At 37.2% G+C, this 24,238-nt stretch overlaps 1 protein-coding gene across 1 annotated transcript in view; it reads left to right on the top strand.

Annotated features, from left to right (window-relative positions):
• Nucleotides 1–24,238, top strand: part of C6 (complement C6) — a 63,686-nt gene that overhangs the window by 14,287 nt on the left and 25,161 nt on the right. The window contains exons 5-9 of the mRNA XM_062211864.1: nucleotides 798–939; nucleotides 6,300–6,438; nucleotides 9,128–9,328; nucleotides 11,694–11,934; nucleotides 18,998–19,120. Of these exons, the coding sequence (XP_062067848.1) occupies nucleotides 798–939; nucleotides 6,300–6,438; nucleotides 9,128–9,328; nucleotides 11,694–11,934; nucleotides 18,998–19,120 (846 nt within the window). The remainder of the gene's footprint in view (nucleotides 1–797; nucleotides 940–6,299; nucleotides 6,439–9,127; nucleotides 9,329–11,693; nucleotides 11,935–18,997; nucleotides 19,121–24,238) is intronic.

Genomic DNA, 24,238 nt, shown 5'->3' with positions numbered 1-24,238 from the left:
CTTAACCAAAAATTACTTAGGTATAGTAAATTATATGTACTAAAATGGTAATACATGATAGTAAATATAAGATACTAAAATGATGGTACATATAGCTATTTATAGTAACTATATATAGCAAGATATAGAATTTATTTAATAAAATATAAATGTGCTTAGAAAATAATCACTTGTATAAAATATACCAATTCAAAATGTAGAATTTTATTTTCACAAAGGTATACGTCCATGCAAACCCCAATCAACATATAGGAAACTTCCATATATTCAAAAAGTTCCTTCTCACTTTTTTGTTAATCCCACACCTGTTCTCAATCTTAAACATTGTATAAAGTATTCACATGGCAGGACTTGTGTCTGACTTCTTCTAAAGACTCTGCCATTTTACTGTGTTCACCAGTAGATGTGTGTGTGTGCATATTTGTGTAACAAATTATAACTTTTTAAATAAAGACAGTGATTCTGAACCTGCCACCTGGATTAAAAATGAAGTTTTGAATCTATAGTTTATTTTCTCTTATATACCATCATCTGTACAACAAGCTCTTTGTATTGAGAATGAGATTCTATATCTTTTCTTTTTAATACAATCATCTCAATGGCAACAAAAGCATTTTATGCTGATTATTCTAACCTTAAAAGTTGAGGAAAACACTAATTTCTCATACCATTTTCATATTCTCTAGACCTTTATCAAAAACAGTGAAAACTTGTTCTCTTAAAAGTTAAAATATTTGCATTCAAACTTCCCTAAATGATAATCTGTTGCAATGTTGTTGCTTTCTTTCCTTGTCCAGGCCGCTGTATTCCCAGCAAGTTAGAATGTAATGGAGAAAATGACTGTGGAGACAATTCAGATGAAAGAGATTGTGGGAGAACAAAGAAAGTATGCCCACGGCAGTATAACCCCATCCCTAGTGTACAGTTGATGGGCAATGGGTATGTAACATCTTTTTACCAGTTGGGAGATAAAGATATCACAGCACTAATGAGTTACAGCAGCAATGACACAATCAGACACATTACTGTCCACTTTCCTCATTAACTTCTTACTACTCCCACTAGCCTTGTCTCTGGTATTTGGCTACCATGTTCAGTCAACACGTGGACAAGGTCCTCACTCCTAGAGAATAAAAGCATTTAGCATTTTCACATTTAGTTTATATCAGGCAATTCTATAGACCCTCTTAAATACTGTTTGCTTCGATTCTCATACATTCCTCTGAAGGCTTGGAATGGATCAGGCAGACTCATAGAAAGTCAGGCAAGCTGAGAGAGGTCAGTGGATTACTGGGGCTAGGATTTAAATGCGTGAGGAACTACTCAGAAATGCCTTGATCAAGTTGAGGAAAATGATGTTAGAAAAGTCCAAACGCTAGAGAAGCAAATGAGGTTTTTCCTGTGAGAAGTGAGCCCAGGGGAAATTAGAGGAAAACAAAGCCAGCAAGAAATGAGCTAAGCAAACATGGGAAAAAGAAGGTGCTAAAAATTAATGATGTGAGAGCTGGCGTGAATAGGAATAGAGAGCATGTGATGTACAGGTAAGTCAGAATCACTTCAACACGGAAGATCACACTTATATCACTATCTGGTCTCTACTTATAAACAGGGAAACTGAGTCTACAGTGTACAAAGTAGTTAACAAGAGGACCAGGGTTCAAATTAGTTTTCAAAATCAGGATTCTTGCACTGATTAAGGATACTGTGCATTTTAAAGACAAAAACATAATGGAAGAAACCTCAGGAACCAGGCTGACTTATCTTTCAGCAGTGCTAAGAAATCCTAATGGTTCTGTTTCAGTAATATCCAGTCAGGTGGGCATTGTAAGTTTAGCAAGGGCCCTAAATTCATTATACTGAGCCAGTGTCTTACAATACTTTGGGAAATAGAAGAGAAGTCAACGACAGCAGAACTAAGCCTTGGTTTGAAACATAAAAAAAATCATGTAAAACAATCTCCTGTGCTCTACCACGCCCATAATAAGAGAATAGCCCCCTTGAATTGTTGACCAAAGGCAGTTTGCACTCAGCCTCTAATGCTTCATACTGGACTTTTTCCTTTAATTCTTCACTACTATCTGAGTTGCATTACATGAAATCTTAAGGCATAAATGACAAAGAGCCATAGCTGCAAATACAGTTTCATTTTTAGGAATAAAAACCCAGAGGGCATTGAAGCAAACTCAAGGACATCAGTAAAACGGAAAAGCCATTAGTCTGGAAGTAAGTGGAGCTGAGTAACAGAGCTAGTTCTATGTTAACTCACTTCATCAAGTTTTTCATCATTCCTGGGCCACAGTTTTCTCATCTATATGCTGGATGACTATGAATGAGTGTGCAATTCTGTCCTAAAATGCCCTAAATTGGGGCCGATTTCAAGAAGAGTGCTTCAACATCATGTTCTTATCAACATGAAGAAATGCACATTGTTGGAAAGCCTCAGCCAAAACTCCCACTGATAATGGCATTTGCCAGTGTTCTGACTGATGAAGGCTGACATTACAAACTCACCTCTTGTTCTAGACTCAAGAGTTACAGATGGAGAGGGCCAGATGCTACATGTACTTTGGCAGAAAACGGTATGGATGTCTGCCAACCAGAGCTGTTGTCCCAAGGATTCTCAGAAATGAGCAAATCCTACTGGCTCTGAGACAACCAGTCCTTTTGCCCTCCGGGGGAATACAAGTTTGGGAATTCGGGGGAATACAAGCTTGAGGAATACAAGTTTTAGGAATATCTTCCTAATTTATAGACTTATCTCTGTCTCTCCCCATACTCTGATCCCCAACACATTTCTAACCAAAAAGATGGCTTCTTGGGGGCTATCCCTCTTTTTAAGTGACATATCTCAAAGAAAATATTAATAAGACACTCAAATTTCTACATTGCCAATACCAGTCACCAGGCCTTAAATCTGAAGCAAGATTATGTAGCATTTGGTTTGTTTTTTAAAAGGATCAACCAAGGTGCAAATATATACCCAAGTATGTATATGCACACACACATACATGTACACACTGCATACACATTTATGTGGTTTTAAACTTGCTTTTTAAAGTCCAGGCAATACAAAGCATAACATATAAACCAAATTAGATAAAAATACACTGGAAGCCTAATGTACCAAAGACCCCTTTGGTTTGGAAACACGTAAGTATTTAAATTCAATCTTAACATCCTAGGGAAGGAGGGAAAGAAGAGAGCAATAAACTGCTATGTAGTTGCTTAGCTCCTGGAAGATTCTTAGGCATTCTCTCACAGGGGCATCTTCATTAAAACAAAAAATCTTTTCTTTAGGCTTTCTACAAACAGCTTGTACCTTTTATATTCTATTATCCTGGGAGTCATTTTTCTCAAGCTCTTTCTTATTTGTGACAAATATAAAAACATAGAAAAAGGTGGTAAACAGTTCTTTTTCCTCTTCAATCTCTCTTAGCTTAGACAATACAAATAAATGAGTCTCAAACATTCTTGCTTGATCTATTACTTCAATACTTTAAAATTTCCTCTCTGATAAGCTGCTCATACTTCCTCTCTCCCGTATCTATTGATACAACTTCACATATGAATGAGTATAAATCTGAAATTGTGTTTATAGCTATCTGAGTGTGATTCACATCTTGGAAAACCATCAGGAATCATTCCTTTTATTAAATATCTTTATTGCCATAAAACAAAACCTCTGCATCTATTAGATGTGAGGCTCCATTCCCTCCTAATTCTACCTGACTTCTAGCCCAAGGCAATCACTAATTTTTTTCTGTCTGTATAAATTTATTTATTCTAAAAATTCTATGTAAATGGAATTATATAGTATGTAGCTTTTTGTGCCTGCTTTCTCCAATTTAGCATAATATTTTCAAGATCCATCCACCTGAAGCATATATCAGCACTTCTTACCACTGTGTTGTGAAATAATGTCCACTTATGTCTAACATTGTGTTTATCTATTCATCTGTTGATGGGGATTTATTTCTACCTTAGTTAATAGGAATAATTCTGTGATGAACATTCATGGGCAAGTATCTGTGTGGAAATACATTGTTTTAATTCTCTTGAGTATTGTATTAGTCAACTGGTCATCATTATAATGAAATACCTGAGGCAGGCGTTCTTTATGAAGAACAGAGACTTGTCCAGGCTCATGGTTCCGGAGCGTCAAAGTTGAAGGACAGGAGGCCTCAATGTTTTGGCCTCTGGTGATGGCAGAGTACCAGGGCAGCTAGGGCACCACCTGGCAAAAGACAAGGAACCCATATTTACGTATATATGTGTGTCTCTCTCCCTCTTCCTATAAAATCTCCAAGATTCCATTAGGAGGGCTTCACTCTATCACCGTATCTAATCTTAATCACTTTACATAATCTGTACTTCTAACCACCACCACATTCCCTTAATATCAGTAACATATGACTTTCAGGACTAAATGTGTGCATGAGTTTGAGGGATAAAACCATGTTGAAATACATGTGTGTAACATCGCAAGTATATATCTAGAAATGGAATTTCAGAAACTTATAGTAATTCTATGTTTAAGTTTCGAAGTACTGCCAATTCTTTTCTGAAGAGGCTGCACCATTTTACTTCCCCACTATTTATGTATAACTGAAAGTCAGTTTCTCCACATCTTCATCAACATGGTTTTGTCCTTTTAATTAAAGCCAGGCCAATAACCACGCAAATGGTTTCTCACTATGCTTTTGATTTATAGTTCCTTAATGATTAATGTTACATATTTTTACATATATTCATTGGTCATTCCATATCTTCTTTGAAGAAATATCTATTTCAATATTCAGATCCTTTGCCTATTTTTAATTGGATAATTTGATTTTTTTATTACTAAGTTCTATGAGTTCTTTAAATATTTCATTTGTAAGCCTGTTCTCATTTATGATTTACAAATATTTTTCTCCCATCATGTGAGTTCTTTCACTTTCTCAATGGTGTCCTTTGAAGGGAAAAATTAGTTCTGATAAAATTCAAAAGTCTTATTTCTTTTGTTGCATATGCTTTGGATGTCATATCTAAGAAGGCTTTGCCTAAATCCTATGTTTCTAAGAGTTTATAGTTTTAACTTTTAAATTTAAGTCTACAAAGCATTTTGAATTATTTGTATCACATGAGAAGAATATTTGTATTTATTAAGATCTCATTTTTTATACTTTTCTGTACATATGTTTAGACTTCTTTGGTTGTGTATCCATGAGGATTTAATTTTTTAGATGCTACTTTAAATGGAATTGTTTTCTAAAGTTGTTAATCATTCCTGTATAGAAATATATTTGATTCATTCATTTGCATATAACTTTCAGGTTGTCCCAGAGCTCTCTTAAAAAGTCTATTTCCCCTTATTGAATTATCTTGGCACCCTAGTTGAAAATCAGTTGACCACAGTTATATGGATCCTTTTCTCTATCCTTATGCCAGTATCACACTTCCCGATTACTCTGGCTTTGAAATAAACTTTGTATCAGGAATTGTGATTCCTCAAATTTTGTCCTTTCTTTGCAATATTCTTTTAGCTATTCTGAGTCATATGAACTTTAAGAATTTGAAAAAAGTATTATTATGTGGGAAAAGTTTTTCATCTAGTGCAAAACAATATTTTTAAATATGTGATTTGTGTGAAGCTAATTATTCTCTACATACCTCAACTGGTTCATTCTTAAAATGAGTATAATCATTTTATCAACATATTTATTTAATGTTAAGCTAATATTTGTAAAGTACTTAATATTTGTAAAGAGCTTACTATTGTTTGGTCTATCATAAATAGTATGTAAGCATTTGTGAGATATGTTTTAAATGTTATAATTATTAAAATATAAAATAAAATTAGAAAGTAACAAAACAATGATAGTTTCATTAAAATATTGCTACTGCAATTTCATGATTAGCTCTCTATCAGACTTCTATAGTATATCATATTGAAAGAAATGGAGTCAGAGTGGCATTTATTAGGTAATAATTTATTTCAAAATCTGCTTCCAAAGTTTGTGCAGGCTTTGTAAGTCATGAAAAAATTCTAAATCCAAATTTTAATTCTTTTTCATATTGGAAGTTCAGAGCAATTAAGTGAGTGGAACAGGAAAACATAATAGAGCCACTAGGGTTGAGCTTTGACTTCCAGACATCTTTGGATTCCTCACCATGGACAAGAAAACAAGCAGGCTTTCCTTCAAGTCACTTGTCTTCAGTCAAAAACAACTATGAAAAGAATTTCTTTCATATAAATAATGAAAACTTTAAAGATTGATCTACATCTAATGAATTCCTGAAAATTAATTTGTTTCTAGGTTTCATTTTCTGGCAGGAGAGCCCAGAGGAGAAGTCCTTGATAACTCTTTCACCGGAGGAATATGTAAGACTGTCAAAAGCAGTAGAGCAAGCAATCCATACCGTGTTCCAGCCAATCTGGAAAGTGTCAACTTTGAGGTATGACAGCCTATCACAGTGGCAGTCCCAACACCAACAGTGATTATAAAATATATTGCTAATGAAAAATTAGTGATGCATGAAGGAACAGAATGAAGAGGAAATGAACAATTTTCATTGTCTATTATGTACTTTAAGTCTTTCCCTAACCCAGTGAGGTGAGTACCATTATTGTCAGCTTACAGAGGAAAACTTAGGTAATCCATTGTGCCAAAATCAAACAGCTAGGAAGTACTGAATTAGAGATTCAAACCCTGGTTTCCCTAATACAAGCTCAGATTTTCTCTCAACCATACAGCTCTAACATCCCCACCCAGATAAATTATTTGATTTATTCAGCATTTCCTCTTACATAGCTAGTTCTCTTAGATAATGATGAAATTTGGACATAGAAAAATTACACATCTCTTAAGAAATACCATGATGAGTCTAAGTATAAGAAGTAGTTCCACTCACTTTCCTTATTTCACTTTGGCTTCTTTTTTAATAAATGGCAATGAACAGCCTTCTGTCTATTCCCAGAGTCTACCCCTGTGCCCTACACTTGCTGCGCTAAAGTAAGTAATCAAATTATTTTAATTTGTAACAAGAAAAAAACAGGAAGTATACAGTTTTAATGGTGACATCCGTGCATACAAATTTGAATGCTAAGGATAATTTCAGGTCCGATGATTTCTGAGAACCGCTTTATGAGTAGTATAAATTCAGCAACTTCTTCTGGCTCATAAGAGCCAACTGTTAAATTTTCAAAAATTTTGCAAGCCCGTTAAACAGCATTATTAAATATTTAATCGGTAATAGTAAAATTGAACACATTATATTAAACACTAAGGTTATAACTACTCAAAATGTGTCTCATCATAATTGTTTCTTGCATTTTACCATTTTGTCATTATCTTTTTGAAGTTCTTTACATCTATTGTGTCTGTAACACAAAAATATTCTGCAGTTTTCTACTGGGCATCTTTTTCCAGCTTTGAATTCAGGGTATCATATAGGTAGCTTGACATCAACCATAGCAGGAATATTATACACTATGGAAAAGATAAATGCTATACTTTTTTTTAACACCTCTTGCAGAGCTGGTTGTTAAATGTTTACTAATAGATGACTAGGGCTACCCACAGGACTTAGGAACTCAAGCTTGGATGGCAACTTCAACTGGGAAATACAGCCTGAAAATCCTCATTCACATGCAAATAGACTCCTTTCATTATCAGTGTAGTCCTAAAAGGTATCCAACTTTAGAAGCTACCTGAGTTAATCTCTAACAATATATGGGCAATAATATGTAAAACCAGCAGGAAAATATTTTCTCCAGGCTCTTGTCAGTGTCATGAAGGAAAATGAAGTTCCTTGCACCCCAATGAAAAAACCCACCTTGCTCCTTCCAAAAGTTGCCTTTTAATTTCTAACTTCCATTCACAGAACAGCATTCCATCACCCTTTACACCCTGCCCCCTCTCCCGACATCTACTTAATCTTCAACTTCAGCCGATTTACCCTCTGAATATCTTTGCAACCGAATCTTGGCAAAACACATGTCACAGTGACACTCCCAATTCTTCATTTATTCTGTTATTAAGAACTTACTATATGTAAAATTTTACCATTAGACTAAATATAAATACTTCAGCAGGACATATAAGACTCAGCCCCAATTTCCCAGTCTAATTTAATTTTTTACCACTACTCACTTCTAAACTGCCCCTCTCCCTCAAGTAACTTATAGGGTCAGATTTTTTCTGAGTTTTTGCCCTGGGTGCCTAGACCCTCTCTCCTTACATGTTCATTTCTTTTTATTTAAAGTGATATATCTTATCTTGTGTGAGAGCTAACAAAGAAAATATTTTGTAGTCTGAGTTTTTCAAAAAAATGATAAAGATGGCAGTATGTGAGCAGTATGTTTGTGATAACATGATTTTATTTATTATTAAGAGTTTCATTTTGTGGACATTCGTAATGCTAACTAGAATACTGTAGAATATTTTATACCTGGGTTATTTTGTCTTTCCTTGGCTGATAACACAAGTTATTTAATGGTGACATGGTTTATCTCTCAGTGCATTTTAATATTGAATATTTTAAAACAAGAAGAGATTTTTCCATTGCAAACAATTTTTTAGATTTGGTTTATTTATTTAAAGGGCAAAGCAACAGAGAAGGTCAGGGAGAGAGCTTCCACCAGCTGATTCACTCCCCAAATGAGGCCCAAGTTGGGTTCCAGAAACTCAATCTGGGTCCCCCAGATGGGTGGCAGGGACCCCAGTATTTGAGCCATTATCAGCAGCCTCTAGGGCATGCATTAGCAAGAAGCTAGATCAGAAGCTGGGTTGGGGACTCAATTCCAGGCCTCACTACTTACCACCCCTTGAAGTTCAGTTTAAGTGTCATTCACTTGAGGTAGATGTTCTCAACCTTGCCTCTCTGGGTTATATTTTATCTGTAGCATCTCGTTGGCAGCATAACATCTACCATACTGAATTAAATGTTTATGATCATCTCTTTCCCTAACCAACCTGCAAACTCCCTGAATTCAGGAACTAACATTAGTCCCTGCTCTGTAGAAAAATGGTCTTCAAAGATTGTTGAGGGCATAAATGAATGGATGAATGATCGTGCATTAGATGCTCATGACTAGCTCTGAGTTTCCTAAGTTATGTTTTATTTCATGTGTATTTTCCTCCAGGTAAAAACTGAAGAAGATGATTTGGAAACGGATTTCTATAACGATTTAATTAGTCTTGAAAAGAATAAAAATCAACAAAGTTCATCACAGGGTGCAGGGCAGAGCTCTTTTTATGTCCCAATTTTTTACTCCTCCAAGAAAAGTCGAAATGTCAGACATAATTCTGCCTTCAAACAAGCCATTCAAGCCTCCTACAAAAAGGTAATTAAAAATGGTTTCCAAACTTTTTATTCTTTCTTGAAAATTAACACCAATACCAGCAATCATGAAATGAGAGGAGAGTTTTGATATCTTATCAGTAGCATTTCTAACAAACATTCATAGTTTTATTTTTGTTGTATCCTATTGTTAAAAGTTAGAGAAATCATATGTATAATGATAGCTCCTTTTTATATTTGACTTTATGTGTTTTATTTTCTTTTATCTTTGTTTTATTATTGTAGGTATATTTCCTATATGCCATGTATAATGACTTTTTAAAATGTAATTTGCTAGTTAAATTCTAACAAGTTAGCATACTCACTCAAACATTTGATCACATTACTTCCACTTTTTATTTTTCATACTCATTTTACTTTGTTGCTACCTCCTATTTCTTTGTATCTCCTATTTTTGTCACATTTATATCTATAGTCTTTGTTCCTCTAATCATTTTGAAAGTTTGCTATACTTTATATTCTTTGTGTAGTTAACAAGCCTAACTCAAGCTATATCTTTATCACTCCAAGTAGCATGTATGGTCCCCCAAAAGATTTTTTTCTTACCTATTCCAATCTGCCATCTCCCCTCTCCTTGAGCATACATTTGCATTCCTACCCACCCCATGGTCTAGTTGTCCTGAGGTAGTTCAAAACTGTTGTGTTCCAAGTCATCACTAAGATCGCTGTTTGCTTTTATATTATGCATATTAGCTTGTATTTTATTTTTACTTATCTTCTCTATTTACTCAAATAATACTGGTACTTTCCAAGTTTGTAGTTTATATATTTGTGCTATATTTATGTACTTTATATATTTATACATATATAATGTATGTGAATGTGCACGCACGCGTACACTCACACACACATTTGTGTTCTCAGCATCACTTCCTTTCCTCTTTTCCTCACTTTCCTGAGATCCATGTTCTCATTTGGTTGTCAGTTCTTTTAGAGCTTTCCTCAGCTTCTATCTGAGCTGAGAAATTTATTCAATTTATTCAGGACAAGAAGATAAAAATGAAGGAAGCAGAAAAAGAGAAAGACAGAAGGAAGATGGATGATAACTTTCTTCAGTTTTTGTGATTATTTTCTGTTATGTTAGTCATTTTGTTCTATACTTACAGCATACAGGACATGCCTGTCGAGTATTTAATAGTTACAATAAAGTTCATATGCTAAAATAGGGATCTCATTCTGTTACCATCACTCAAATATTACAATTCATCAAAATTGAGAGATCAGATAAATTACATAAAATTTTTAAAATGGGGGGGGGGGGTGGCAGTTATGGCATTGTGAGTTAAGCTATCCCCTGTGATGCTGGTATCCCATTTGGGCACTGATATAAGTCCTGGCTGCTCCACTTCCAATCCAGCTCCCTGCTAATGCACCTGAGAAAGCATTGGAAGATGGCCCAAGTGCTTGGGTCCCATGTGGGAAACTTGGATGGATTCCAGGCTTCTGGCATCCGACTGGCCCAGCCCTGACTATTGCAGTTATTTAGGGAATGACAGAAGATCTCTAGCTCTAGCTCTAGCTCTATTCTCTCTCTATCTGTATATCTTTCTTTCTGTAATTCTACCTTTAAAAAAATAAATCTTTAAAATTTAATTAAGTGTAAAAAGCAGACAATTTTCACAAATGAACTCATAAATTTTAGTGGCTGCATAGAACAAGCTTAGCAATTGACATTTTAAATCATAGTACCAATCATCTAATCAAAAACTAACCTAATAAAACAAGCAAATAAAAATCACATCTTTATACATAGAGGTAAAAGAAATAGCACAGAAATAATTTAAATTTCTCCTCTCAAGTAATTTAGAATTGTAGCATTTTTGCGGTTGAAAAGGAGTGTGAAATGTCACTTGGTAAGCAGACCTCATCTTATCATTTGACAAGGGAAATCTGGGGAATTAAAATGCTTTTTTCCAGTTAGTGACAATGCTGCAACTTGAATCTGAGTTGCCAAACTTCCAGCTTAAACTTCACACAATCCTTTTTCAATTATTTTGGTTAGCGGGCATTCAGAATAAAAACTCAGTAGGGATGCAGCCATGGTGGCAATCAGAGAAAAATTGACTTTTCTGATTACTGATCTCCTCTTTGTTCAAGAACATATGCTTCAGTCACATAGTTTACATTACTGAGACTCTTGTCGGCACTTTGAACATCTCAGGAAAATAAAACAGCAAAGTGAAATGAAATTATAATTCTGTGAGAACTTCCAATAGAGAGTTCCAATTGTTGGAATACTATGGTAGGAATGAAAATAATGACACACTGATGATATGTAAATGTTTGATACATCAAGCTTTCATTACCTTTAGTCAACGTTTTTTACTGTTGTCTCTTCTTTCATTCAGGATTCTAGTTTTATCAGGATCCATAAAGTGATAAAAGTCTTAAACTTCACAATGAAAGCTAAAGATCTGCAGCTTTCTGATGTCTTTCTGAAGGCACTTAACCATCTGCCTCTGGAATACAACGCAGCTCTGTACAGCCGGATATTTGACGAATTTGGGACGCACTTCTTTGCCTCCGGCTCCCTGGGGGGCGTGTATGACCTCCTCTACCAATATAGCAGTGAAGAACTGAAGAACTCAGGTATATTTTCTCTGGCCCTCACTTTTTTTAACCAATATGATAGCATTCAATACATTTTTTCTCTTCCTATCATTTTAATTATGCTATTCAATATTCTTTTTTTTTTAACTTTTATTTAATGAATATAAATTTCCAGTGTACAGCTTATGGATTACAATGGCTTCCCCCCCCCCATAACTTCCCTCCCACCCGCAACCCTCCCCTCTCCTGCTCCCTCTCCCCTTCCATTTGCATCAAGATTCATTTTCAATTCTATTTATATACAGAAGATCAATTTAGTATAAAGATTTCAACAGTTTGCACCCACATAGAAACACAAAGTGAAACATACTGTTTGAGTACTAGTTATAGCATTAAATCACAATGTACAGCACATTAAGGACAGAGATCCCACATGAGGAGCAAGTGCACAGTGGCTCCTGTTGTTGACCCAACAAATTGACACTCTAGTTTATGGCGCCAGTAACCATCCTAGGCTGTCGTCATGAGTTGCCAAGGCTATGGAAGCCTTCCAAGTTTGCCGACTCTGATCATATTTAGACAAGGTCGTAAAAGACAGAGTGAGGATAGTAACCAATGATCCTAAGAGTGGCATTTACCAGGTTTGAACAATTATACAGCATTAAGTGGGGAAGAGGACCATCAGTACACACAGGTTGGGAGTAGAGCCATTGGTGGTAGAGTAGAGGTTAGACTTGTTGGTAGAAAGAAACTAAAAACATTTTATATGGTTGTGCTTAAGTTTACTGGCTAAACAAACTACACCATGTTAGATATTTAAGAGGTGTTTTCAAATACATGATTCTTAAAATTTCTAGAAGGCATTGGACCTTCTGGTAAATGTTTTCTTAAGTTGTTATCTAATGGTTGAAACGGTTTGCTAAGTATTCATGTAATATTGCTATTGTCAGCAAGCAATCTAGGACTTGCTCCCTCATTTCTCTATTCTAAGCCCAACTTGTTCTTTCATTTCTCTATTCTCTTCAAGGTAGGAAATTAATTCTATTATGAAGGAATCTGTAGGATGCACAATTTAATCTTTAGACCTTATAAAAGAGATGGCTAACATTTTTCTGCAATAGCATAGCCAAAATAAGAACTTAAATAATAATCTCATAGCTAGATTCACTTCGCCATCAGCGAAGTATACAGTAAGTAGAAAAAAACCTCCCTTTCAGACCAAAGGGAAAGAAAGTTTTAAAGTGAGAATATAATTTTCCTCATGGGCATTGTCTACCTTAGAAAAAGTACTACAGAACATGCCTGTGACTATAGACTTGTAGTTCAGGCCACCGAAGATTAGAGATGGGAAACGGGCACTCCCTTGACTTGCATCCTCTGGTCTGCTATTCAATATTCTTTGACTTTATTTAGATCTTACTTCCATTTTCAAAATGATATGAAGAAATGTAAAAATATATATATACTCTAATAAATACAATTAGAAAACTAGGACCATAAAAGACGTGAGAGGTTGATAAGCCTCTTCTTTTATGACTGGGCATCATGTTTTTCTCTAAATACCCTGATATCTGGAAGCGTTATAGGCTACAGGGTAGTGGCTACCTACAAATAGAAATGCATGTCAATACCTCGAGGAAGGCAAAGTTTGTCCTGGATCAAAGCTATTCTCAAGATAGCTTACTTATAGCATTTTTGCAGGAGATAGTTTTATAGAGCAATAATTTATAGCACATCTAATAGCAATCCTTTTTTAACTACAAGTCAATGAATAAGATGAAAAAGCAATTAGGAACTCGACAAGGGGCTAAGTTAATGTGATAATAAAACCAAAATTCAAAGGTAAAAAGCACTTTTATTTGAGAAAAAGAACTTTATGCCTTGAAATATGCAGCTGACATTTTCCTGCCTGCATATAAAATAGTGATATATAAACCAAACATCTTGGTTTCTAGAGCAGTATCTTATATTACAAATAGTACTTATTATTATAGCTTAAGCACCAATTCATAATTTTTTCAGGGTCCTGCATAAAATGACAGCGGGCCCTCCTGATAACCTGTCATGTGTTTCTTGAAAACAAAGTCAGGAAACTGTATAGTAATCTGAACTAAACTCACCAATTCTCTCAAGAAAATTAAACTTTTAAACCAAAGAAACCAGGGATTAATGTGAAAACACATCAGACCATCCCTGAGCCCACTCGAATTTCAGACCCTCTGTTCTCAGATCTCATTATGATAAACGTTACTATCTAATATGGCTGCCCTGGGTCCTTCTAATTCCTTAGGGATAAGATGTCCCTCATACAACTTCCTAAGAGAGGAAATAAGATACATACATTTCAGAAGAATTTTCTGTAAGAAGGCCTTAGTTTTTTTTTTGTTTTGTTTTTGTTTTTCACCTGACATGTTTACTAGATCCAAAGATCCGTGCTGCGATGGGTTTCCGGGCTGCCTGCCCCTTACACTCCATTTCAGTTAACCTTTCCACTGAAGCAATGCTCCTATGATGAATCTGATGTCGTCTACCACTGTGCATAGCCTCAATATTAATGCTACGCAAAAATGGTCGGAGGAAATCTCTGGCCCTTGGCTTGGTTTCATCTCACCCTTCACATGAAATTATTCTGTTCACTGTTGCCGTGGCCTAGCAGCATTTCCCACTTCATGAGCTCTCATCATACTTTCAAAACAAAACTTTTAAACACTTGGAAATCAGGTCACGTAAAGGGTTCTGTAAATCCTGAATCAATTATCAGGCATTTCAACAATGGAAAACCATCCCAAATGAACAGCGATGACCATGCTTTCCTAAAAGAACATTCTCACCTTGTATCTCTCTAAACAGAGGTAGGGATTGACACATACATATACAAAAGAAAGGCAAGAAGGAGAGGTTGAGATGTGATAGGAAACTTAAATAAATGTGAAACTAGAGTTCAGCAAAGTAAGTTCTAGTGTTCTGCAGCACAGTGGGGGACTATAATTTATAATAACCTATTATATAGTTTATAACTAGAACAGATGAACTTGAAGGCTCAAGCATACAGAAATAAAAAGAAAATGTGGTGACAAGTTTTTCACACAATAAATTTAACTTTTAATTCTATTTTTCCACAAACTTTTTAAAATACCCTTGTAGCAATAGCATGTGTGTATATGTGTGTGTGTATGCTGTGTGTTATTCAGTGAGAAATGTATGTTTGATACTCTCATTTTCTACGTATTCCTATATTCAGTACCTCTGTATATGTGTGTGTATATGTGAGTATTTTCTTCAGTCACTACATTGCTGTGCAATTTTAATTGTGGTTAGGTGAAGCACACCCAAACAGAAACAAATACAGTAACACAGAATTGTCTAATGTGTAGTTTAACTTTCTGTATCCTATCTCTAGATAAAAATATATATCTAGACTCCTCTCTTCTTTTTTTTTCCCCTTTCTTCAAGATTCATTTAATTATTTGAAAGAGTTATATAGAGAGGGCCAGTTCTGTGGCATCTCAGGTAAAGCCACCGCCTGCTGTGCAGGCATCCCACATGGGCGCCAGTTCAAGTCCTGGCTGCTCCACTTCCAATCTAGCTCTTTACTATGGCCTGGGAAAGCAAAGATGGCCCAAGTCTTTGGGTCCCTGCACCCACCTGGGAGACCCGGAAGAAGCTCCTGCCTTTGGATAGGCATAGCTCCAACCATTGCGGACATCAGGGGAGTGAACCAGCAGATGGAAGACTACCTGACTCACTCACTCACTCTCTCTCTCTCTCTCTCTGCCTCTCCTCTCTCTGTGTAACTCTAACTTTCAAATAAATAAATAAATCTTAAAAAAAAAAGTTATAGAGAGAAGGAGAGACAAAAGGGATCTTCAATCTGCTTGTTCACTGCCCAAGTAGCTGCAATGTCAAAGGCTGGGCCAGGCCACAGTGAAGACACAGGAGCTTCACCTGGATCTCCGATGTGGGCAGCAAGGGCCCAAGCATGGGTCATCTTCCTCTTCTTTTTCCAGGCAATTAGCAGGGAACTGGATCAGAAGTGGAGCAGCCAGGACACAAACTAGCAACAATATGGGGTGCTGCTCTTGTAGGCAGTGTCTTTACCGTCTACACCACAATGGCAGCCCCAAATTCTCTCCCTATTACTTCTCCCTTTACCCAACCATAAATGCTATAATGTAGATTATTTTTTCTATAGAATGCTTTGTTCAGTAAGAATACCACCATTGTCAATAGTTTTGAAAAAAAAATGACTTGATTATTTCATAGTACTTTCTCTCCACAAAGAATCAACTGCTTTTTGCTTGCATCCTTTGATTTATTCTGTTGTTCCATGTCCCTTCAACACTCAAGTTAAAACCTTAAATAAAGTTGACATTGCTTCAGTGTGCAAGAAAAAAACAATGTGGAGAGCATAGGAAAATCATTAAACAACCGAAATATGACATGCAAGATGGTAACTTTAAAGTCCTTTTGTTGGGAAGTCATCTACTCTGCTTTGGAAATGAAGAAAATTCTCTCCACTATTTATCAGCATGATATTTTGAACTAAGATTTTGCTTTGCTCAGTCATAACAGCTGAGGTCATTGTGGACATCCTCACCCCTGCACCACAACAGACACACCCCGGCTTGTTGAGAGTCAGGTGCTGTAGCATCCAGTAGCTCCATAGTTAAAGTAGGTTGGGGGCAGGCGGCAACCAACAAGGCAGAGGTGGGGAATAAAAGGCTTGATAAAGCCCTACTATTCTAATCACTGTATGTCTAATACCGTAAGAGAGATCCATCCTTAGATTTAAGGTTTTACTTTTAGCCCTTAGAAAATAATATTTAAAAAAAACAACCTGGTGTTAAAATGAAAATGGCATAGAAAATTAATTAATTTGAAAAAAAATTATGTAGGATCTCTGTCTTTAATGTGCTGTACATTGCTATTTAATGCTATAATTAGTAATCCAATGGTAGTTTTTTCACTTTATGTTGCTATATGGGCAAAATGTTGAAATCTTTACCTAATATATACTAAACTGATCTTCTGTATATAAAGAGAATTGAAAATGAATCTTTACATGAATGGAAGGGGAAAGGGAGCGGGAAAGGGGAGGGTTGCGGGCGGGAGGGAAGTTATGGGAGGGGGGAAGCCATTGTAACCCATAAGCTATACTTTGGAAATTTATATTCATTAAATAAAAGTTTAATAAAAAAAGAAAAGAAAATAATATTTAATGCCTCACATTTCAGTTAATTAGCTGATTATAAATGATAAAACAGAAAAGAATAGGAGTTGTGCACCATACTGCTTTAAGCTCCTTGCGTGGTCTAAAAATTTAACTGACTCACTGATGTTAAAACAATGCTTCCAGGTGAACCATGAGCTACATATTCTCAGCAAGACTGAAACAGCCACATTTTCATAAAGTTGAAGATGCAAAGTAAATAGGAAGTAATTAAATCATGTAATTCCTACTCTAACTAGCACTGCATCTCTTCAAATGTGTCCAACTGTGAAAGAAGACCCAGTCATATCCACCCAGCCTCTTTCTCAGCAATCCATGTTTCAGGTTTCCATTTCAGCATCGAATCCCATTACAGCCTCAAGCTCTGGAAACACTCTTCCTCCTTAGTGTAAATGGCAATCCCAAATGTCAATATTTGGTAAAGCATTTTGCTTCAAGGTGTTTAAGAGCCAACATGAACAGCTGTTTCTCTCATGTGCTTGTATTTTAACTCACTATCAGAAGATATGGATTTTAATTTTAGAGGATCTGGAAGTGAGTCGTGTATCTTAGAAGAATGTTAAGGAAAAGGAAACAGATTCCCCACAAATGACTCCAGGATCAACTCACCCTGCAAATATGCTGGATCTATTTCACTGCACTGCCGTCCACTTACACATTAGGTTTTGAGGCCATTGAGAGTGTTCATGGGCATTGTAATGGGAGTGAGTCAGATGACCAACTTGTCAATCAGTGATGCAGCAGCATTTGATAAAGGATGAGAACTAACGGCATTCTTACTGATGGCCTGAGTCTCAGAACAACAGGGCTTTTATGCAACTTTGAAGGATGTGGAGGGTCACCCAATGGAAGCAGCCCTAGGTAACTAGGACAAAATTCATCCCAGCTCCCACACTTGAACCAGGTGGCAGTGAGGTTGTATCTCCCTTCCCTATTGATAACAGGGGAGACATCAAGTAGGGCTTGAGTGAAGGTGAGGAGATAAAGAGCGCGACCTGAGAGGAGGTTGAGAATAGTCCATGGGTCATCACGTCAGAAGTCCTGAGGTTAACATTGAAGGTTTGAGAGGGAAGGGTGAAGTGAGTGGCCGAGCCAGTGGGGAAGGCACAGAGAAGTATGAAGATCAATGTTGAGGGAGTGAAAGATGGGCAAAAAAGTTTTACATTTCAGGGGCTGTTGTGATGCAACAGGTAAAGCTGCTGCCTGTAATGTCAGCATCCCATATCAGAGCGCTGGTTCAAGTCCCAGCTGCTCTGCTTCCAATCCAGCTCCCTGCTAACACACCTGAGAAAGCAGAGAAGTCAGTCCAAGTGCTTGGGCCCCTGCCACCCACGTGGAAGACTTGAATAGAGTTCCCAGATCCTGGCTTTGGCCTGGGCTAGCCCCAACCAATGCAGTCATTTGGAGAGGATAGAAGATCACTTTTCTCTCTCCCTGTCACTCTGCCTTTCAAATAAATAAAATAAATCAATTAAGAAAAAACTGTTTACATTTCAGGTGATGATCAGGAAAACAAATAGAGTCAGGTGTGACCCATAAAGTAGGCCTTTCTATGGGGAACAGAACATGTTAACCTTTTGAGTACAGTGGCAGTGCCAGTAGAAGGGCAAGTTTAGAGGTTCATTGTGTTGAGTGGTAGCCAGAAGCAGGCAATGGGGAGAGGCCTGTGCCATCTCCATGGGATGGGCCACAGTGGCCTCATGGTTTAGCATTGAAGGACTACTGGCAGGGACCCACATATACCTCTTCGGTTTGAGATCACCACAGACCCATGCAGGACTGAATCTGGGGGAAGCTGTTTACTAGGGAGAAGGAAGACAGAGCTGATGGATAGGACCCTCATATGCCTTTTCTCTGTTTGTACTCCATTAGGTTTAACAGAGGAAGAAGCTAAAAATTGTGTCTCAATTGAAACAAGAAAACGTTATGTGTTTTTTACGAAAACAAAAGTGCATCACCAGTGCACCACTAACAAGCTGTCGGAGAAATATGAAGGTAACAGCACTTTTTCTTAGCAGCCTATCAGATGTGTCCTGAGGGTGACTGTAATTTAAGTACCACCACTGTGATGGGTGGGGGTGGGGAGGAGACTGCAAGTAAAATTATCATTAGCACTATTTAAAATGGGATATGATTAAGCTTTTCTTCATTTTATTAGGTTGTTTAATTTAATGAACAATTTAGTGATATTTCCCATCCGCATAACTCAGTATTAGGCAATGTGAAGTAAATATGGGTGTAAGCCAGGCCTTCTTATTGAGAACCTTACCAAATGCTAATACATATAATCTACTATTAGAAATACACACTATGGGGATAGCATTGTGAAGGAGGAGATTAAGCCACTGCCTGCAACACCAATATCCAAGTAAGAGCACCTGTTTAAGTCTCTGCTGCTCTGCTTCTGATCTAGTTCCCTGCGATTGTGCCTGGGCTTGGGCCCCTACCTCCCATATAGGAAACCCAGATGGAGTCTCAGGCTCCTGATTTCGGCCTGACCCAGTCCCAGCTCAGCCCCAGTTGTTGCAGCCATCTGAGAAGTGAACCAGCTATCTCTTTTTGTGTCTTCACTGTCATTCTGCCATTCAAATAAAGGCAAACAAATCTTTAAAAAAAAAAAAAAAAAGACAAGACAGACTGGTAAATGTCTTAGAGAGATCCACACATGTTTCAAAGAAGGCTATGGGGCCTTCAGAGCAGAAGGAAATTCCGAAATCAACACACATCAAGTTTTGTGATGAGAGTGATTTAAGGGGTTGTTCATTGATTGTGGAAGACAACTTTGGAAAAGGGAGACAGAGAGAAGCAAATCCGGTCCAAACTACTGAAGAAAGAACACACAGGTCAGATTTTATAGAATGATAGCATTCCTTCAGAGTTTCAGCCACTGCCTGTGGGCTCACACTCACATCCTAATCCCCAAGCCAAATACCTCTCCCAAGCTCAACCCACCTACCTATCAGTAAACCTCTCTACCTGAATATCTGTAAGCACCAGTAATTCACATATTCTCTCCCTCTTGCAAAAGCTTCTTATCATATCTGACCACATGGTCTTCACTCTATAGTCTAATGGGATTGTTGTGAAGATTAAGTGATGTGGCATTTATAATAAGCCTACCATAATGACAAACAACTCTTGATTCCTTTCACCTTTTCACTCCTTTACCAGTACCAATTTTAATGAATGGCATTACCATCAAGTAAGGAAAGCAGGCCAGAAGTCTGGATATTATCTTTAATGTTGCCTTTCCTTTCACCTTCATATTCAATAAATAACCATGTGTAATCCACTCTATTTCCTGAATACCTCTTCAGGCTGCCTCCATCGCTTCCACAGGCATACCCTCCATTCACCGTTTCCAACCTGGATCCTCACAACAGCCTCCTAATCAGTCTTCTTGCTTCCAGTCTTACTGTTGCTTTCTTCCAGTCTGTTCTACACATTTCAGAGGGAGGCATGTTCTCTATGGAAAATCTTATTTGTGAAACTCTTGTGCTCTAAACATGTCATGGATCCGCATGGGCTTAAGATTCTGCATAGCTGAACATCAGGCACTCTCTGAAACAAGTCATGCTCTGTCTTAGGACTGGGCATTACAAACAACTTCTCCCTCTGTTTCAAGTGTTCTTCTTACCTTACTCCACCAAACTGATTTCTACGCATTCTGTCCAGAATAATGGACATAGAATCACAGAACCTCCCTTAGTTAAAGCTTATATTTTCCTGGAGAAGATAGATAAGGAATAACTAAAAATATAATACTTAATATAAAAATGGATCATTATAAATATAGTATCAGAACATATGGATGGGCTGCACACTTTTATTAATGCTTGTGTTAGGCATAAACCAAATGAGAAGACCTAGTTTGACAATGACAAATTCATAACAAAAAAATTTTAAAAGGCCAAAAGGAAGAAAACAAGCAAAATAAATAATCCAGTCATGTATCAGAGTGGGTACAGATTTCATACCAGTTTTGTTCATGTGATAGAATTTAATAAAAGAGTTCAATAAATCAAAAGCTTCATATAAAAAGGTTAAATATAAGAATTGATTGAAACAGATTTCAAACATAAGGTATAATTTTAAAAATTGAGAAATATCACTATTATGACTATAAATAAATCATAGACATTGCAAGGACAAATCTGTATGAAAATAAATAAATTAAATAAGGAAAAATCTAAGATGATCACAACAGACACAGAAAATTCAGACATCACAGAAGAAAATTTAATAGAACTATAATGACAAATATAATTCAATACAGGAAATTAGAGACCCAAGTAAATGAAATATAAAAACCCTATTTTGAAAAGTCCAGATTTTAGAACATGTCCTTGGAATAAAGCAGGGAATTTTTCTTGCTTAAACGTGTGTCAGAAATATTGTTCAACTGGAGATTCCAAAGTGGCAGAACGGGGAGGGAGCTTACTGCTCTAGGTTAGGGGAAGACAGTTTAAAAAAAGTGCGGAGTACATTCTCAGGGGAGAGTTAGAGAGAAAACTGCAGAGGAAATTCTATGGAAGGAAGAGGGACCCCTGGATCTATGTGGAGAGTGAGGACCCACAGCACAGGACCCCAGCAGCCGAGAGCCTGAGAGAACGCCAGCTTTGGGGAGTGAGAGGAGATCAGACCGCAGCAGCCTGTGCCACTAGTCATACAGCTTCAGGGAGACCTTGGCATGGGTCTGGCCTGGAGCCCTCTGAGGGACAGGATGCCTGCTAACATAGCTGGAAAAAAGGGGGCACATTTCTCTCTCCTGGTCCCCACCACCATGGCACATGAGAGAGGGAGGGTACCACTTTGGACATATGTAAGAGCTATGCCAGCTCTACTGCGTCCACCTAGCAACTAGCTGCGAGGAGATGAACGCCATCTTGTCAGTAGCTGCGCAGAGGCTGGGGTCTGCGCTCCAGGCAACGGGTGACAAGAAAGCACCACTGGGAAATGAGAAGGCTTCGCAACTCACTACTCTTGTGTGCACGTTATCCAGGAATTTACCTCAGGGAAAAGTTCAGGTTCCTTATTGACTTCGAGTCTAGCTGCAAGGATTGACGGGGGCTGGGCACCCACGTGGGACTGTGAGGGACCCCCAGCCTCTAAACACATCACAGACTCTGAGGCTGTAACCACTTAGGTGGAGTACCCACAGGCAGCTGGTTCTGGGAACTTTCTCTTTCTCTCTGTGGACGAGACAGTCTAGTGGGGCAGGGCAGATCCTCTGCTCCCCAGACATGGGAACTTTGTGTGCTGAAACTGAGGGAACTCTGACTGCACGAGAGGATGCAGAGTGCAGCTGGGTTTCTGGGTGATCACTGTGAGCAGCTCCACATGCCCAGAGCTCCCTGATGACCTGGGACGAGTCACTGCAACCAGATCCATGCTCACATTTAAGATTGCACAGATCCTTTGGGTAGTTCATATGGCAGTGCAGTTGAGTATTACACACACTGAAGGCTAATACCTGGGTATTGGTCACCTTGGAAGAGAGAAGGTGAGGATGTGATTATGCCAATACAGGTGATCAAACGCTCCCTTCTGATGAGAGAGAGAGAGATCTATCACACTCATTTTGGGTGCCGCCCTGCATACTTGTCCCACCCTGGAGCACTGACCAGAGCTCCCTGGAACCACCCAGCACACAGCTCCGGATATTCATTGAAAAAGCAGACATTCCATTAAGCCATGGAAGCATAGTCCAAAGATAAAAGCCATTAGAGGGAAAAAAATATTAAAAAAAAAAAAAAGTATCTCCACAAATGCCTAAAAACAAATGGAGAAATTCAAGAAACAAGAATAAGGAAGACAACAAGACTACCTCAATGGAACATAACAACACTTCAGTATTAGGATGTGAAGATGTTGAGATTGAGGAAATGCCCGAAACAAAAATCAAAAGACTAATCATAGGATTAGTCAGTAGCAATGAGAAACAAATAGACATTTTAAAGAAATCTATATGACATGAATGAAAATTTTTCCCATGAAATTGATTTTAAGAGAAATCAAAACAAAATACTAGAAATGAACAATTCAATGGATAAAATTTAAAATGTGGTAGAAAGCCTGAACAACAGACTTGGTGAGGCAGAAGAATGAATATCCAAACTAGAAGATAAATCTTTGGAAATTTGTCAGACAAAAAAAAAAAAAAGAAGAAGAAGAAATTAGAAAAATCCAGTGTTGGAGATTGATGGGATACTATCAAATGACCCAAAATATAGGTTTTAGGAGTTCTTGAAGGTGCTGAGAAAATGGAAAAAAAAAAAGAAGAAGAAGAAGAAGAGAGAATGGATTAGAAGATCTATTTAGTGAAATAATTATAGAAAACTCCCCCAATTTGGAGAAAAAAGGGACGTCCAAGTAGAAGAAGCATATAGAACTTATAATTGACATGAACAGATGAGATCTTCACCACCACACATTGTAGTCAAACTTTCAACAGTAAAACAAAGAAAAGATTCTGAAATGTGCACAAGAGAAGTGCCAGATTACTTTCAGAGGATCTCCAGTTAGACTCACAGTGACTTCTTATGGAAACCCTACAGGCTAGGAGAGAATGGAGAGAAATAGTACAAGCCTTAAACGTAAAAAAAAAAAAAAAAAAAAAAAAAAAAAAAAAAAAATCTGTCAGCTGAGAATACTGTCTCCTGCAAAGCTCTCATTTATAAATTAAGGTGAAAAAAGACCTTCCATAACAAACAGTAACTGAAAGAACTGGACTAATCCAGCCTTACAGAAGATGCTTAAGAATGTGCTACACAAACACAGAAAGATGGTCATCACTATAAAAGAATGTGAAGGCAGAAAATCTCCCAGTGAAAGTACAAACGAAATCCAAATAAACAACCGGAATGCTTATGGAAAAACTGGCAGGGACAAGTCCTTACTTAACAATAATAACCATGAATATGAAAGGCCTAACTCTCCAGGTGAAAGTTACAGATCATCTGAATGGATTTTAAAAAAAAGACTCAAGTATCTGCTGCTTACAATAAACACATGACACCAACAAAGATGCCTGAAGACTGAAAGTGAAAGGATGGAAAAAATATTACATGCTAACAGAAGCCAAATAAAGCCATCCTAATATCAGACAAAATG

This window comes from Lepus europaeus, chromosome 15 (assembly GCF_033115175.1).
Source record: "Lepus europaeus isolate LE1 chromosome 15, mLepTim1.pri, whole genome shotgun sequence".
Classification (NCBI taxonomy): domain Eukaryota; kingdom Metazoa; phylum Chordata; class Mammalia; order Lagomorpha; family Leporidae; genus Lepus; species Lepus europaeus.
Note: the sequence above shows the minus strand (reverse complement) of the source record. Positions and strands in the feature narration are given on the sequence as shown.